The sequence below is a fragment of the Lactuca serriola genome, chromosome 5, assembly GCF_051521515.1.
Source record: "Lactuca serriola cultivar US96UC23 chromosome 5, Lser_US96UC23_V15, whole genome shotgun sequence".
Lineage (NCBI taxonomy): Eukaryota > Viridiplantae > Streptophyta > Magnoliopsida > Asterales > Asteraceae > Lactuca > Lactuca serriola.
Window position 1 is genome coordinate 267,176,949 of NC_136412.1, and position 18,973 is coordinate 267,195,921.

Sequence of the window (18,973 nt, forward strand, 5' to 3'; positions counted from 1 at the left end):
AAGACTCACGGCTATTAGGTTCCTATGAATAATAAATAAACTTGTAATTGCAAATAAGTAAATTTCATGTTTTGAAGGGTATCAACCTATTAGACGTAAGTTGTTAAAGCTTTGGATCTGAATTCGAATATTTTTTTTTAACAAAGATACATGTTATTGTTAATCATTTTTTCATGTTGCCATCGTGTTAATAACTAAAGAGGTAGAAGAAGAGGACGATTAAGAAGAATAAGAAAAAGAAGAAGAAGATTACTCATAATGTTAAATGTTAAATTAATACTACAAATAAATTTGAAACACTAACCTGATTTTTGTTTATGGAAGCGTTGCAGAATTAACAGGGAGGAAAACGATTTTCTAGTAAACTTGGTACCGACAAGAAGGATTTAAGAAAAACTCAAAAAGAATAACGTTTTGAAAGAATTTTATGGAGCAAAATCCTGAAAACTAAATAAGCGTATAAATGGTATAATTATATATATTTCGGAATTTGATAAATAGGGGCAGATTTTTTGGGATTTAATCACTGCAATTTATTTAATTTCTAATCACAATTAACAAACTGCCATATTAAACCGGGTTTTTCAAATTTGAAATTTGAAGAACCGATTTTTCATATTATTTTGAAATCTTTTATTAATTTTAATTGATTGGTTGCATATTTTGAATGCAGGTTTTTCCGGATTTTTGGGGATTTATTGCAATTGCAACTCGATCTTTTGATTTCAGTCTCTTAAAGGGCATTTACGTAATAGGGTTTCATAAAAAAAGCGGGAAAACTTATTGGTTGGGGTCTAAGAGACTGACATGTGGCATGATTGTACTTATTTATTAGAATACGGGATATATATATATATATATATATATATATATATATATATATATATATATATATATGACATCTATTGTGTGGACGTGGATAATGCTATTCTGTGAGAATTACAAAGAAAATATGTTTTTTGTTAATATGAATACGTTCAATCTTATATAATTATTTTAATTATCAAGCATTTTCATTAATTAAATCGTCTATAAGGTTATTATACACATGGGGGGCTTAGAAGGGGGGCAAAGTGGACAGCTGCACAGGGCCCAATTTTTTTCATTATATATTTTATTTAAAAATACAAAATTATAATAAAGATAAGGGCCCTTTTTTCTTGTTCGTCCTGGGCCTTTAAGAATATTTCATTTTTCAGGATCGGCTTATACAAGGAATGTTATCAGGATATTTATTGAGTTGTATTCTGTAAAAATTAAAATAAATAAAAAACAATGAATTATAACAAAAATGAATTAGAATTTGTGAGAATCCATTAAAATAAGAATAGTTCTGTGAGATTGAACGTATTCACATTACTAAACAAATATTCTCTTAGTAATTTTCATAAAATAACATTATACACACGTCTACACAATAGTTGTCCATCTATATTATAACCTAGCCCTATATATATATATATATATATATATATATATATATATATATATATATATATATATATATATATATATATATGGGTAAAGTGAATATACCTAACAACCTTATATAAGCTTAGGTACCTAACCACATTATACTACATTGTTTTGCATTATATTTTCATTGTAATCGTCTAAGGTTCTTAAACTTCAACCCTTAACTTGATTTACTTCCAACATTTTCAGACATTCACCATTATATTCCTCTTACATTATTTGATTTGTAACGGCAGTATATGAAGCCCACTAGGAGGTCTCCGATAGAAAGACATCATTTGAAGAAAGATAATGCTGAAAGTCCAAAGATTTTGGAAGCAATCAAGTTACGAGGTTGAATTTTAAGAACTTTGGGTGAATAAAATGTAAATATGATACAAAATTACGTAGTATGATGTTGTTTAGGTACCTAAGCTTATATAAGGTTGTTAGGTATATTCACTTTATCCTATATATATATATATATATATATATATATATATATATATATATATATATATATATATATATATATATATATATATATATATATATAATTCATCACGTCCTTAGGTTTTAGAGAAAAAAAAATCAAAACAGCCATAAACTTTTTTATTTTGAAAACCTTTACATATAACAATCTTTTTTGTTCGCAATATATTTTTCTATAATATTATTTATATTATTATGTAACCAAAGAAAATACTATTTTGTATTGTTTTAATTTGTCTTATTTTATAAACAAATAAATTAAAAAGTTAGTAATAATAAAATAACTAAAACTAATATTAAAAGAAGTAAAAATGATTAGGCTAAATGATATAGTAATAATGACCTAAAAGATAAAGTTGATGTGTGAGGATGGTATATAACTTAATATTAACAGGACTCTTATGTATAAATACTTAACAAGTTTGTTACACAAAAATTAGTTTTAAGATAAATAGGACGCATGTGATGTAGATTACAGGGATCAGTTTTGAAATTACAAAGACGAAAATTGTATGCCCTTGTAAAATTTAATCGAAAATCTTTCTAGATTATGATGTATTCACTTTATTATAATTGAATAACACGTAGCAAACTCGGACTGGATAATTAACACCACATGTCTCATTGTCTCTCCTTCCCCTAGCCCAGTAGCCCCTAGGTGACCTGCATCTCCTCCTTCCCTCTTTAGGCTCTATTAACTTTCTATTTCTATTTCAGTTGCGCTTTCACTGTGGCATTCAAAACCCAAGTTGTACTCTTACATATGCCTATCACCAAATAACTCTTCTCATTCGTCCACTTCTTTTGATCTTTTCTATAAAATATTTGTTCATTATTCAGAATCTCCACAATCAGCTTCCTCCTCTTTTTCTTCAAGAACTTCCCCTTCATGCTTTACTGGACTGGACTGATAAGTTTTTCGATTTTAGTACTCTCCTGCAGATACTTCAGCTCAAAAATTCATTTTAATGGTATCTTCAGAGGTGGGTCTCTCTCTCTCTCTCTCTCTCTCTCTCTCTCTCTCTCTCTCTCTCTCTGTGGGTGTGTGACTGTGTGTTTTTGTGCATGTCTTTTACCTGGGAGAAAAGATGGATAATCATGTTTTTTTGCTTGTATATAGAAATTTGTTGCACGTGAATTAAAGTTAGGGTTTTATTGGTTACGGAGGGTATGACAGAGCAAAGATGGATGATGATGATGGTGATGGTGAGGGCTTCATACCCAATCCAAATTGGAGTATTGAGTCATTGAGTTTAGATGGATTCTTGTTAAAAAGGCATAACTTTCTTGGATTACTGTCGATTTACCTGCAGTTTGAGGGCATCTTCATCCATTTTGTTGAATTTGTGGCTGTGATCGAGTAAAATTGTATGATAATGGTGAACTTTTTAAAAGCCAAATCGAATTTGGATTTCTCAGGGAAGATTGAAAATTTGAGATGGGTTCTTGTTTAAGGACATAATATTCTTGCAAGTTACTCCATGTTCGTAAAACTTAACCTTATACCATTTTGATGAACCCAGAAGTAAAAATGACTGAAAATGATTAATAGTTTTAAATCCGATTCGATTTGGGGTGATCTCCACAAAAAGATTAAAAAATTGAGATGGGTCCTTTTCAACCTCAATTATTTGCAATTTAATGGAATTTTCTGCCATAAATTAATGAATCTTAAGCTATTTAGAATTCAGTGCAGATTTATGCTTATGAATTTAATTCGCTTTTCTTTTTAACTTCTACAAAAGCTTTACAAATTATAGTTGCTTTTTTAGCGAATTTTTTTCCATGTAATCAATGGAGAACATAGACCGAATTCTCTCCAATTTTCCAATTTCTTGACCATGACTTTCAAATTTGTTATCTTAATATGAAGCTTCTTCCTTTTGTGCAGATCGTTGAAGTTGAAATTACCTGCAATTAAGAGTTGTACCCTGTTCTTCTACACAATTACCCCAAAACAAAAGATCAACCATGTCGAACACCTGGTATTACCCATCAATGCAAGAATACGATGTTTATAAACCCCAATTTCAGACTTTAGATAACATCAACCATGGAAGAAGCAATCTGTTCATCAAACCCGACCCATATTCCACCCTGGAATCCTCCTCCGCAGATAACAGTTGCACCACCATGTACAACTCCTTTTCTCCGGTGACTGAAGACCTGGTCAACTTTAAGCATAAATTGAAGCAATTGGAGACTGTGATGTTTTCAGATCTGTATGAAGATTTGGTTGGAAATGGTGGAATCGAGCTTCAAGACATGGAAATCTGGAAAGAAATGGTGGAGGGTGTTCCAAAACGTGACCTGAAACAGGTTCTAATCGCGTGTGCAGATGCAATTTCAAACAACGATTTCTCAACCGCCGGAATTTTAATATCGGAGCTCCGGGAGATGGTGTCAGTCGCCGGAGAACCAATCCAACGCCTCGGAGCTTACATGCTAGAAGGCCTCGTGGCTCGCCTCTCAGCTCAAAAAACATCATTATGCAATGACCTCGGGAGTGGGACCCACAACCTTTTATCATACACAAACATGTTACATGAAATCTGCCCCTATTTCAAATTCGGTTACATGTCAGCAAATGGTGCGATTGCCGAGGCAATGAAGAACGAAAAGAAGGTCCACATTGTTGACTTTCAGATCGGTCAAGGAAGTCAATGGGTCCCGCTAATCCAAGCGTTTGCTGCCCGCCGGGGCGGGCCGCCCCGGATCCGTATAACCGCCTTCACCGACTCCATGTCGGTCAACGTCGGTCAACGACTGTGTAAGCTCACAAGATCTTTCAATGTCCCATTCGAGTTCAATTCCATTTCCGTTTCAGTTTCCGAAGCCGGAGTTGACCAATTCCGACTCCGGCCTGGGGAGGCTTTGGCGGTCAACTTCGCGTTTGTGTTGCATCACATGGCGGATGAAAGTGTGAGTACCGAAAATCACCGGGACCGGATTTTACGGGTGGTGAAGAGTTTGAAACCGAAAGTTGTAACCCTAGTTGAGCAGGAATCGAACACGAACACTTCCCCGTTTTACCCTCGGTTTCTTGAGGCTCTTGATTACTATAACGCGATGTTTGAATCGATGGATGAGAGTCTTCCAAGAGGGCATAAGGAGAGGATAAATGTGGAACAATATTGTTTAGCAAAAGATGTGGTGAATATAATTGCATGTGAAGGGAATGAGAGGGTGGAAAGGCATGAGCTACTTGGGAAATGGAAGTTGAGATTTAGGATGGCCGGGTTTAACCCGTACCCGTTGAGTTCTTTGGTTAATGGAACAATTAAGACTTTGTTAAAGAAGTATAGTGATAGGTATAGGCTTGAAGAAAGGGATGGCGCTTTGTATCTTGGGTGGATGGATAGAGATTTGGTTGCTTCTTGCGCTTGGAAATGAACAAGATTTGTCTAATTGTAACCATCTTTCTATAAATAGAAGTGATCATTTCTTTATCTACATTTTGAATTTGATCTACTTAAATCTGAAAATAGGGTTCAAATCTTTGTCTTTCATTTGCAGTTTTGATCTTATGCTCGTAGAAAACTTAAATATTGTAGATACGTTTTTTGTTTTGTAGTCTCAAAAAGCTATAGTTAAGATAATGAATGTTTTGAGGGATTGTGGTGCCTACTATTGCCACCCTTGATGTCAACATGTAAAACTTTGAATATTGTGCGGTTGGTCAAGAACATCCATAACAATAACCTTTTTAGTTAACTCTTTTCCTAATATTTCAACATCCATCAACCTAAAATAGTTTTAAAAAATTCTATGAGAGTGAATGATTTTTATCAATTTATTTATAAAATTAAAACCCATTGATTATAATTTATATCATTTTTAACGGCTAGTTAGTGGTTAGAAGTTAATATCATAAAATTAGTAAAAAAGTTTATTTTTTTTGAACGGCTAGTTAGTGGTTACAAGTTAATATCATAGAATTAGTAAAATTCGCTAACGCCCAGATGAGAAACCGGGACCTCCAATCTAAGAAGCAAAACCTCTACCAAGTGTAGTAGTCTCATATTTGACATTTTATTGTTTTTTTATATCAACTTTTATTGATAATTTTTTTGAACAAAAGATGCATTAAATTAGCAAGATGCTAGAGATAAAGAATACAAATTTTAAACATTACAAAATAAAATAAAATAAAAAAAAAGAGAACTACACAAATCCAACCAAAAAACAGAATTAAAAGAACGATGATTAATCCAATTAAACAATATTAACTCAATATCATCCGTCGTTTTAAAAAGAGAGTATCTCTTTCTATTGAACATTAAATCATTACGAGCTTTCCAAATGATCCACGATCAGAGTTGTCATCGACTATTTTGCCCACTATCAAAATTCTCAATGAACGAACAAAATAGCCGATGTATCGGGTATCAACATTCCACAGCCAATAATCTGAAGCATTAGAAAGCTTGATGTTAGTCACAACCCCGACTAAATCATTATTATATATATAATAAAGTTATGAAAAATTTTATCAGTACTTTGATTTCATTGGTTGGAATTTCTTTTTTCAATTAATGTTATAACATTCACCCTTCAACTTTATACTTTTATTCACAAACAACCTTTTCACTTTCGTTTGAATTCTTCATAATCCTTGTCTTTTATTACATATTATTAATATTTAGTCATATTAATATTTTTTTTGGCAGGAATGGTCTCTCAACTATATTTGGGTCATTTTAAAGTTGCTTCCTTTTTGTCTTTTTTGGTCCCTCTACTTCCGTTGGTTATTTGTGGCATTATAGGTTCCTATGTTTTTGTTTAATTGTCACTTTATTAGTTTTGCTTACAGATTCATTGATGTTTTTTTATTTCTTATTTAGTTATTTGTTTATAGATCAGTTAAAGAGGGAAGGAATGAGCAACTCAAACTATAAACATTTTCAAAGAACAAACAACGAAAAAAATTGTCGCATCCGACCCCCGCAACGCGGGGGTTCCCCGTCTGGTTTGAATAAAAATCCAATTATATTGCTTTAAAGAATTTTAGAATAAATCAAAATTTTGGTATTTTTGTATAGCTGATGTCTACATTGGTTCCAATAAATAAATAAATAAACTTTTACAACATTTGTTATTATTTTGGTCCTTGAGCCCTCTAGTTTTACGATCTGACTACTAGATTTTTGTAAATAACAATTTGTTCTTTTTACAATCTGATTATTAGTTTTTTGTAAATAATAATTTTGTCCTTTTGATGCAAACAAGGAAAAAAAACAAAAATATAACAAGTGTAACAGCCCGGATTTCCCAGGTATTATTCATTTATTTATTTTTGATAATTGTGAAGAGACTCGGCGAGTTGGAGCCTAGACTCGCCGAGTATGATCGCGGATTTTGACGCGGGTTTGCGCTTGGACTCGGCGAGTCCAAGGAATGGACTCGGCGAGTCCGCGCTGTTTAATGAAACCCTAATTTCCTGGTCCTAAGCCCTATTTAAAGGACCTTATGGCCCTTCATTGCGGCTACCTTGACCTAGAGAGCACCCAAAGCAGCTGAGGGTTCCTGTGAGTGAGATAAGAGGCCATTATTCATCAAATTTGTGTGTAATTGCAAAAAATGAAGGGGGAAATCAAGCTAGAAGAGTTGGGGAGCTTAGATCTACTTCCATTTCGTCAGGGAAAGCTTCTTGAGGTATCATTCAGAGCTTATTTCCGTATTTTTGTTGATTTGGTTAGATCTAGGGTTTCTTCATGCCTTGTTTGCTTTGTAATTGAAGTGTGAGAGGTCCCATGGGGATATGGTACCTAGATCTGGACCTTAGCAGGTCCAGAGAGTCCCTAATGCCATGCTTTATGTCCTCCCTTTTGGGTTAGAGACTAGGGTTGCCATCTTAGAGGCCTTTTCTTCAAAAAGAGCCTTGTTGGTGTTGCATGGTAGCCAAGACTGTGACTTTACGAGATGAATGAGCTTAGGAGGGCCAGATCTATGAGTGCATGAAACGGATCTGACCTCAGAAGCGAGATTGAGAAGGTGCATAGCATGGACTCGTCGAGTCTGAAGAACAGACTCGGCGAGTAGCATGAAGATTGTCCTTAACCACTCAGTGAGTGGTCCTGCCGAGTTATGGGTTGACTCAGTGAGTCAGGGAGAGTTGGAGAGGGTTGATAGGTGGACTGAGTCGAGCTGTAACTCGCCGAGTTGTTCTTGAGACTCGGCGAGTTGAGTCGTGGTGGCCCCACGATTTATGTCAGGTGGAACTCGTCGAGTCAGGGGCGTACTCGACGTGTCGAAAGAGAATCCTAGAGAGTTGGTGAAAACGTGTAGACTCGCCGAGTCGCTTTAGTGCACTCGCCGAGTCCGGTCAAAGTTGACCGTTGACCGTTAACCGGAGTTGACCAGCGTTGACTTGTTAGGGTTAGTCAACCTTAGTTGGGAAAGTGCTAATTAGAGATGTATTGTGTTATAGGAGGGCTTTAGCTCGGAAGATCGAGCACTAGTGATTTCTGGGATTTGCGAGCTATCGAGACACGCAAGGTGAGTCTTATCACTATACTTTACCTTGAGTAGGTAACTAGAGTTATGTGATACAGTGTTTGTGTGCTATATATGTGTTATGTGTTGCACTGCATTATTCTATGTGATTTATGTTGTGCATGTATACAGAGTTAGAACCTGAGGGTTCATAGAGTTTGGGTGCACGGACCCACAGAGTTATAGCCTCGAGTGGCTAATATGTGTTATATGTGGTATTTTGGGGAAATCACTAAGCTTTGTGCTTACAGTGTTAGTGTTGTTTGTTTCAGGTACTAGTGATGACCGTGGGAAGGCGTCGGCTTGATCTGTACACACGTATGGGATTTTTATGATATGTGATCTTGGGATTTTGTATGATCTGAATTGGAGTTTTAAACTTGATGTTTTATGAAAATTAAATGAAAAATGTTCTTATATTATGCGAAAAAATTATTTTGAAATTTACGGTGTTACAAGTTGGTATCAGAGCCTTGGTTTGAGGGATTCGAGTACACCTTCGGGCGTATTTGAACTCAAACTGAGGATTTGAGAAGTATTTTCAAAAAGAGTAAAAGATTTTTGGAATAACGCAGAGCAGAGTTGTGTGTACGATCAGTCCGCGCCCGAACGGTGATTTCCCAAAATACCCTCATGTTATGTTATATTGATATTGATATGATGTATTCGCATGCTAGAGTAGGCTAGGTATTCCTATTAGGGCTAGAGTGGCCTGATTTGTGATGCCTTAGCCTAGGAAGAGGTGAGCTGCTATGAGATGCTTGAGAGTGAGTAGGTAGCAGCAAGGGGCTTGTGAGAGATCTATTAGAGAGTGGCCTATGCATGATAGAGTACTTGGAAATTGGGATCCGAAGAGGAGGACTTGGGGTGTATTCTGATACGGTGCGGACAATAGTATTGGGCCCGTACTACTGAAAGCACCGGAGCGCTGTACAGCCCAAGTAAGAATCTTTGGAATACCAAGGACCAAGGAGGAATGAGTTGTCGAGTGTAAGTATACTCGAATAGGTTCTAATTTATTGTATGTCGTGTTTCAGAGGTAGATCATGGTGAGGACACGTTTGATGCCTGAGAGCAGTGGTACCAGTGATGAGGAGATCCGCCGGATCATCCACGAGGAGGTGGCTGCGGCCATCAGGGCAGAGATATCAGAGATGTTCGGGTCTATTAAGACCACGCTGATTGAGACCTTTGACGAGCGTTATGCCGCTCTTTCCGAGGCTGCTGTTGCAGCGGCCACTGCAGCTATTGCTGCCGCGAGGCCGCAAGGTGGTGATGCGTTGCTGTTCCGGGAGTTCAGCAACACAAAACCACCAAAGTTTGATGGGACCCAGGATCTAGTGGCAGCTATGAGGTGGATTTCTGATATAGAGGGGTGTTTCTTCACTTGCTCATCTCCTAAGCATTTGAAGGTCCGGTTCGCGCTGAACCAGCTTCGCTTGGGAGCGAAGGACTGGTGGAAGTTTGTGACGGCGCATTTTACGCCTTCTGAGATTGCGGCAGTGACCTGGGAGAGGTTCGCTGCCATGTTCCGAGATGAGTACGTTCCCCAGGTGGAGAGGGAGCGTCTGGCCCAGGAGTTTCTGACCCTCAAGCAGGGTACTGAGTCTGTTACGGTGATCACCAGGATGTTCCATGAAAGGGCGATGTTCTGCCCTGAGCACGTGTCTACGGAGCAGGCACGTATGAGCCGCTATCTGAGTATCTTGAGGCGGGACATTCGGGAGTTCGTGGCGAACTCCTCGTACCGGACATTTGCCGAGCTTCAGGAAAATGCCCGGAAGAGGGAGATTGAGCTAGAGACTCAGGCCAGGGAGGAGGCGGAGTCTCAAGGGAGGGATCGGCGACCGGCACAGTCTCAGCCGGCAGCCAAGCGGGCCAAGCCCGCTGATCCCAAACCAGGGAGCCAGAAGGGGCGCACTTGTGGGAAGTGTGGCAAGGGTCATGATGGAGTTTGCAGAACAGGATCTTGCTACAAGTGTGGCAAGGAGGGGCATATGGCCAAGGACTGCCCAAAAGGGTTTGCGGTGTGTTTCCACTGCAATCAGACCGGACACCGGAAGGCAGAGTGTCTGCAGTTGCGAGGATCATCTCAGGGAGCACCTCAGGGATCTGTCCCTGCCACCATCAGAGCTACCGAGATTCGGCCAGTGAAGGCCGAAGCACCGAGGGCACGAGGGAGAGCTTTTCAGCTGACCGCGGAGGAGGTCCGTGCAGCACCCGATGTCATGGCTGGTATGTATTCTTTCATGTATTTATTTTGATGTTGAGATATTATGCTTATGTTATGTTATGCGTAGGTACTTTTCTTGTGAATTCTGTACCTGCCTTGGTGTTATTTGACTCGGGTGCGAGTCGATCTTTTGTGTCTTTGGCTTTTAATCAGCATATCAGTGTTAGTCATGAGGCGTTGAGTCGGCCTCTGAGGGTTTCCATAGCTTATGAAAGGGTGATATATGCCATGGAGGTTCTCCAAGGGTGCGTAATCGAGATTTTCGGTGTTGAGTTCCCGATTGATCTGGTTCCTATTGCGATGGGTGATGTCTGTGTCATTGTGGGCATGGATTGGTTGAGCAGATTCGGTACGGTTATCGACTGTGAGCGACAGCTGGTGACCATACGAGACCCTAGTGGGGGAGTTCTTTCGGTGTATGGCGAGGGTACGCGTTCAGGGTCAGCGTTTTGTTCGGCCGCTAGAGCGAGACAGTGTCTACAGCAGGGCTGTATGGGTTTTGTGGCTTACGTGATGGATACGCGGGTGGATTCTGAGAGGCCGAGTTCAGTGGAGGAGGTTCCGGTAGTGCGTGAGTTCCCGGATGTGTTTCCCAAGGAGTTGCCGGGAGTGCCTCCTGTGAGGCAAGTGGAGTTCAGTATCGATTTGGTTCCGGGGGTCGCGCCTATCGCCAAGGTGCCTTATCGTCTTGCATCTCCAGAGATGCAAGAGTTATCCTCGCAGCTTCAGGAGCTGCTGGGGAAGGGGTTTATTCGGCCGAGCAGCTCGCCGTAGGGAGCGCCTATCCTGTTCGTCAAGAAGAAGGATGGTTCACACCGGATGTGCATTGATTATCAGGAGTTGAACAAGCTAACGGTCAAGAACCGTTACCCGTTGCCGAGGATCGACGATTTATTCGATCAGTTGCAGGGAGCATCTTGGTTCTCCAAGATCGATTTGAGGTCTGGATATCATCAGGTGAGGGTGCGGGATGAGGACGTCCAGAAGACAGCGTTCAGGACGCGTTATGGGCATTATGAGTTTGTGGTGATGCCTTTTGGGCTCACCAATGCCCCGGCGGTGTTCATGGATCTCATGAACCGAGTGTGTAGGCCGATGCTGGATCAGTCAGTGATTGTGTTTATCGACGACATTCTGGTATATTCGAGATCTAGAGAGCAGCATGAGGAGTATTTGAGAGAGGTTCTCGGGGTTCTGAGATCGGAGAAGCTTTATGCCAAATTATCCAAGTGTGATTTCTGGTTGCGGGAGGTCCAGTTCTTAGGACATCTCGTTAACCAGGAAGGGATATTGGTCGATCCGGCCAAAGTTGAGGCGGTGATGAGTTGGGAGGTGCCGAGGTCACCCTCCGAGATCAGGAGTTTCCTAGGATTGGCAGTGTATTATCGGAGGTTTATCAAGGATTTCTCCAAGATCGCAGTACCACTCACCAGATTGACCCGGAAGGGTGTTGCTTTTTCTTGGGGCCCCGAGCAGCAGGCCTCCTTTGAGACACTTCGCCAAAGGTTGTGCGAAGCCCCGGTGTTAGCCCTCCCGGATGGGATGGAGGACTTTGTGGTATACTGTGATGCATCGATCATGGGGTTGGGAGCGGTACTAATGCAGAGAGGGCATGTGATAGCATATGCATCGAGGCAGTTGAAGCCTCATGAGACGAGATATCCCACCCATGACCTAGAGTTGGGGGCAGTGGTGTTCGCCCTCAAGATTTGGCGTCACTACCTGTATGGGGTTCGGTGTACGATATACACGGACCATAAGAGTTTGAAATATTTGATGGATCAGCCCAACCTAAATATGCGTCAGAGAAGGTAGTTGGACGTGGTCAAGGATTATGATTGTGAGATCTTGTACCACCCAGGCAAGGCTAATGTGGTAGCTGATGCATTGAGTCGCAGGGCGGAGAGCACCCCGCTGCGGGAGGTGTGTTTGAGATTGACCGTGATAGCTCCAGTGTTGGACGTCATTCGTGGGGCACAGGCCGAAGCTGTGCAACCTGAGATGCAGAAGAGGGAACGGGTTGTTGGTTTGGTTTCAGAGTTCGTTACCGATGGTCGGGGGCTTATGACGTTTCAAGGGTGTATCTGGGTGCCGTTTGTGGGAGGAACGCGTACCATTTTGATGGAAGAGGCTCATCGGTCTAAATTTTCGATACATCCGGGGGCCACTAAGATGTTTTTGGATCTGAGAAAGGAGTATTGGTGGCCCTGTATGAAGAGGGATGTCGCATGGTTTGTTGAGAGGTGCTTGACCTGTCGTAGGGTTAAGGCTGAGCACCAAAGGCCGCATGGTAAGTTGCAGCCATTGGAGGTTCCCGAATGGAAGTGGGAACAGATCACTATGGATTTCATCACCAAATTGCCGAGGACTGCCAGAGGAGTTGATGCAATTTGGGTGATTGTGGACAGGCTGACAAAGAGCGCTCATTTCCTTGCTATCAGCGAGAGTTCTTCAGCAGAGAAATTGGCAGAGTTATATGTGAGGGAAGTGGTATCTCGGCATGGGGTGCCGATCTCGATTGTTTCAGACCGCGATGTGCGTTTCACTTCCAGATTCTTGAAGAAGTTTCACGAGGAATTGGGTACTAGACTGCATTTTAGTACTGCATATCATCCCCAGACAGACGGTCAGAGTGAGCAGACGATTCAGACGCTAGAGGACATGCTCCGGGCATGTGTGTTGGATTCTGGGGGTAGTTGGGATGCATATTTGCCTTTGGCAGAGTTTTCCTACAACAACAGCCATCATTCGAGCATTGGTATGCCACCCTTTGAGCTGTTGTATGGGAGGAGGTGTCGAACCCCCATTTGTTGGGGAGAGGTTGGTCAGCGGGTGATGGGCAGTACAGAGATCGTGCTTTAGACGACAGAGCAAATCCAGCAGGTCAGACAGAGGTTGTTGACCGCTCAGAGCCGACAGAAGAGTTATGCAGATAGACGCCGGTCCGAGCTTGAGTTTCAGGTCGGCGACCTTGTACTCCTGAAGGTCTCTCCTTGGAAAGGAGTGATTCGATTCAGGAAGAGGGGCAAGTTGGGGCCCCGATATATCGGTCCTTTCCGTGTGATCGCGAGGGTAGGCCGGGTAGCCTATCGTTTGGATTTGCCAGCAGAGTTGGGGCAGATTCACGACACTTTTCATGTGTCGCAGCTAAGGAAGTGTATAGCCGACGAGTCGGCAGTAGTTCCATTAGAGGATATTCAGGTGGATGCGAGCCTGAATTATGCCGAGAGACCAGTGGCCATCAGAGATCGGAAGATCAGGGTTTTGAGGAACAAGGAGGTACCCCTGGTGTTAGTTCAGTGGCAGCATCGGAAGGGATCAGAGATGACCTGGGAGCCGGAGCGTGAGATGCGTGAGCAGCATCCAGAGTTATTTGCAGAGCGAGACTTCGAGGGCGAAGTCTAGTTCTAGTGGGGGAGAATTGTAACAGCCCGGATTTCCCAGGTATTATTCATTTATTTATTTTTGATAATTGTGAAGAGACTCGGCGAGTTAGAGCCTAGACTCGCCGAGTATGATCGCGGATTTGGACGCGGGTTTGCGCTTGGACTCGGTGAGTCCAAGGAATGGACTCGGCGAGTCCGTGCTGTTTAATGAAACCCTAATTTCCCGGTCCTAAGCCCTATTTAAAGGACCTTATGGCCCTTCATTGCGGCTACCTTGACCTAGAGAGCACCCAAAGCAGCTGAGGGTTCCTGTGAGTGAGATAAGAGGCCATTATTCATCAAATTTGTGTGTAATTACAAGAAAGGAAGGGGGAAATCAAGCTAGAAGAGTTGGGGAGCTTGGATCTACTTCCATTTCGTCAGGGGAAGCTTCTTGAGGTATCATTCAGAGCTTATTTCCGTATTTTTGTTGATTTGGTTAGATCTAGGGTTTCTTCATGCCTTGTTTGCTTTGTAATTGAAGTGTGAGAGGTCCCATGGGGATATGGTACCTAGATCTGGACCTTAGCAGGTCCATAGAGTCCCTAATGCCATGCTTTATGTCCTCCCTTTTGGGTTAGAGACTAGGGTTGCCATCTTAGAGGCCTTTTCTTCAAAAAGAGCCTTGTTGGTGTTGCATGGTAGCCAAGACTGTGATTTTACGTGATGAATGAGCTTAGGAGGGCCAGATCTATGAGTGGATGAAACGGATCTGACCTCAGAAGCGAGATTGAGAAGGTGCATAGCATGGACTCGTCGAGTCTGAAGAACAGACTCGGCGAGTAGCATGAAGATTGTCCTTAACCACTCAGTGAGTGGTCCTGCCGAGTTATGGGTTGACTCAGTGAGTCAGGGAGAGTTGGAGAGGGTTGATAGGTGGACTGAGTCGAGCTGTAACTCGCCGAGTTGTTCTTGAGACTCGGCGAGTTGAGTCGTGGTGGCCCCACGATTCATGTCAGGTGGAACTCGTCGAGTCAGGGGCGTACTCGACGTGTCGAAAGAGAATCCTAGAGAGTTGGTGAAAACGTGTAGACTCGCCGAGTCGCTTTAGTGCACTCGCCGAGTCCGGTCAAAGTTGACCGTTGACCGTTAACCGGAGTTGACCAGCGTTGACTTGTTAGGGTTAGTCAACCTTAGTTGGGAAAGTGCTAATTAGAGATGTATTGTGTTATAGGAGGGCTTTAGCTCGGAAGATCGAGCACTAGTGATTTCTGGGATTTGCGAGCTATCGAGACACGCAAGGTGAGTCTTCTCACTATACTTTACCTTGAGTAGGTAACTAGAGTTATGTGATACAGTGTTTGTGTGCTATATATGTGTTATGTGTTGCACTGCATTATTCTATGTGATTTATGTTGTGCATGTATACAGAGTTAGAACCTGAGGGTTCATAGAGTTTGGGTGCACGGACCCACAGAGTTATAGCCTCGAGTGGCTAATATGTGTTATATGTGGTATTTTGGGGAAATCACTAAGCTTTGTGCTTACAGTGTTAGTGTTGTTTGTTTCAGGTACTAGTGATGACCGTGGGAAGGCGCCGACTTGATCTGTACACACGCATGGGATTTTTATGATATGTGATCTTGGGATTTTGTATGATGTGAATTGGAGTTTTAAACTTGATGTTTTATGAAAATTAAATGAAAAATGTTCTTATATTATGCGAAAAAATTATTTTGAAATTTACGGTGTTACAACAAGGTAACCAAACTTTGCAATTTTCTCTTTTGTATTAAGCGTTATAAGGCTCCTATACGGTCTCTACTTTGGTTTGCCGCGTTGGACCAAGGGAACACCGCACCCACCCTACGGTTTTCGTTGCGGCAAGGACAGACGCAGGATTTCATAGTAGGGGTTGCACGGTAGTAGAAAAAAAATAGTAAATTACACGAATGGTCCCTATGGTTTGGGGTAATTTGCGCGTTTGGTCTCTAACTTATTTTTTTAACTCGCAAGGTTCCCACTATTTGTTTTTGTTACACGCTTGGTCCTTACTGTTTGTTTTTGTTACGCGCTTGGTCTCTATCTTACCTAAAAAGATTATTATTTAAATAGAAAAAAATGATGAGGTATGTTATGTAAGATGAGGGGTAGGTTTGGGGTGTGTTTATTTAAATATATTAAAAAATCAAAGACAAAATAGACTTTTTAGGTAAAACAGGTACCAACTGCGTAATAAAAACAAACAGTAGGGACCTTCCAAGGTAAAAAAATAATTTAGGGACCAAACACATATATTACCGTAAACCATAGAGACCATTCATGCAATTTACTCAAAAAAAATTCGAAAAACTTTTCACTACGACCGGAAAAATCAGGGGTTGTCGGTACCATCATGGACCCCCCTAGGTCCGCCCCTGCCTTGTGGTTTGGCCTCTCTCTCTCTCTCTCTCTCTCTCTCTCTCTCTCTCTCTCTCTCATCATGGTTTTACTCAGTGGCGAGTCTAGAACGTAAAACCACATAGTTTATTATTTAAGTTAAACCGATTATTAAATGAAATAGATTAAAAATATTAGTTGTGGGTTTGAAGTGGGTCTAGTAGTACAAGGAAAATAAAATAAAAATAAAAATAAAATAAAATAAAAATTAAGGTTCTTACAATTACATCCAACTACGACTTATAACATGATATATTTTCATAATTATATGATTACTAATATTTTCTATAACATTTTTTCAATATAAGACATCAAACTATCACTTAAAAGTTGATCACTAATTTTGCTTATACTCTACTGTTGTAATAACGGTTAAACATTTTTACAATTGCACGTCGCAACGGATCGTCAATTGTGGTGTGGCGCATTAGATAGTGATAAACTATTGTGATTTGTAAAGCGGTAATTGAGGTTGAAAGAATCGACGTTTGTGATCGAATACTAATTCACGATTAGTATTTATTTTTTTATTTTGTTTTTAATTTAATTTGTATTGACCTATTCATATTAGATTATACCTTATAATATTTTCACCTTTTAAAATATAAAATATGGGTTGCATAGTTTGGAAAATATAGGATATAGTTCACTACAAATCTTTAAGCTAATTCACAAATTTAATTCTATATATCTTCTTATGAAAAAAAAAAAAAAAAAAGTCGGTTAAGTGACCCATCAAGGTTATATATAGCCTCCCCAAAGGTTTTACTACATCCAAACAACACCTAAATCCTATTTGTCGTGCTAAAACCAAAACATCATTCTCTTCGGCCTACCATTTCATGTGTAGAGTTTTATTTTTATAATATTTTAGTGTATATTATACAATGCTTATTATATTGCAAATTGCATTATAATATAAGAAAATAAGTATTAGTCGTACATTTAATTTCCCTTAACCATATAAATTAATTATATATGAGTTTTATCTAACGATGAGGATGTACTTCTAGAAACCTAAATACTTGATATGTTTACAACGAAGTGTGCGCTTTAAATAATGTTTGGGACTTAGAGTTGTTTTAATGGCTCACGTAACTCTTTAAGATACATCAACTCTCAACTCTTGACGAATGCATGACTTAAGGACTGTTTTTTATTATTTAAGTCGTCATTTTTCTAGGGATATATGGATTCAATGGTCTGGCATTTCCTTTCGCCTCTATCAAGCATCTCGGATTTGATTCTCTATGAAGGTTTATTTAAAATATTTAGAAAATTAAAACTTGGACTTATATACTCTGTTATGATATCCGGATGATATGGAAAGCGCGAAATACTCTAATTGAAGTTAAGGAGCCCCCATTTCAAGACGGCGAATGAGATCCAATTTTTTTCTTTTAAATGGTTCGAGCATCGTGCAAATCTTAGTCTTTTTAAATTGAAATGTTTAGTGTTGCTCTCCTATCAATAGTACTTTGTAATTCCGTCCAGCACCTTGTTAGTTTCTTATAATAATATTCACTGTTGTAAAAGAAAAAGTATTGTATGTATGAAGTCATGTATGGATAAATGATACATGTTTTTAGTAAGTATTTAATTAAAATATATTGTTTTCTTTTTGAAGTAGATAAAAAGTTTGGATAAAAACAAATGACCATTTTAACCTTTCCAACAAATTCAACATATTTAATACACTCTCTAGTTTTATGTAACTAAACTTAAAGGGATCAAACATAATAGCATATATTGTATAAAACATTTTGAGATAAAATAAGAATCAAAGATAACAAAAAATATTGGTGATTTTGTATCACTAATACTATTTAAGTATAATTAGATTAATTTGGTGATCAATGTTACCTTGATACATATCAAACAAATAATAATAGTGCAGAGAGCACATTTGTTTAAGTTTGTCTTGGTTGAAAGTGCACTATTATTTAGGGGTAAAACCCTTGAAATTTATGAAGATAGTTATAATATTGTGTAGTTAAAATAGTAACGACATTTAAGTATATTATTTTATCGAGATAGTTAATTATAAATAATGAAATTTATCTAAATTCTATCTTATATTTAATGACTAAGAGTAAAACAGGTTTAACCAAATAATCAACTTTGATGATGTGGTTTCTACTTACTTTTGGTGTATATGGCATTTTAGAAATTTCTTGATTTTTAGAGCAGATATCCCTAGGAAATCTCTACTTTTTGATGATGTTGTTTACAGGTCCTTTTGGATTTCTAATAGGTGTTCTAAAGCTAAGATTAGCTGGAGTTCTTGGCTTCATAATCCTATTTCTGCTACTATAATGTTTCTTTTCTAGCTTCTTGCTAGTTTAATAAAATCTCGTTGTTCAAAAAAAATAATAATAATCAACTTGGAATTAAATCGGGGGCTAGGTACCATATTTTCACGTAGGAATATTTGATGAACGAGAATGATGTTTGGAATTGATCATTCCTGACCACGACAATAAAATGAGGATGT

At 39.5% G+C, this 18,973-nt stretch overlaps 1 protein-coding gene across 2 annotated transcripts; it reads left to right on the plus strand.

The window, feature by feature from the left end:
• The first annotated feature begins 2,561 nt into the window (after window positions 1-2,561).
• On the plus strand, window positions 2,562-5,396 carry SCL21 (SCARECROW-like 21). 2 transcript variants are annotated; one of them, XM_079002369.1, is made up of 2 exons: window positions 2,562-2,930; window positions 3,068-5,396. In XM_079002369.1, the coding sequence occupies exon 2, from the start codon at window positions 3,919-3,921 to the stop codon at window positions 5,338-5,340; it is 1,422 nt and encodes a 473-aa protein (XP_078858495.1). In that variant the 5' UTR covers window positions 2,562-2,930; window positions 3,068-3,918; the 3' UTR covers window positions 5,341-5,396. The 2 variants fall into 2 exon arrangements, with proteins under 2 accessions (XP_078858495.1, XP_078858494.1); XM_079002368.1 differs by having other exon boundaries at window positions 3,839-5,396.
• The last annotated feature ends 13,577 nt before the right edge of the window (window positions 5,397-18,973 follow it).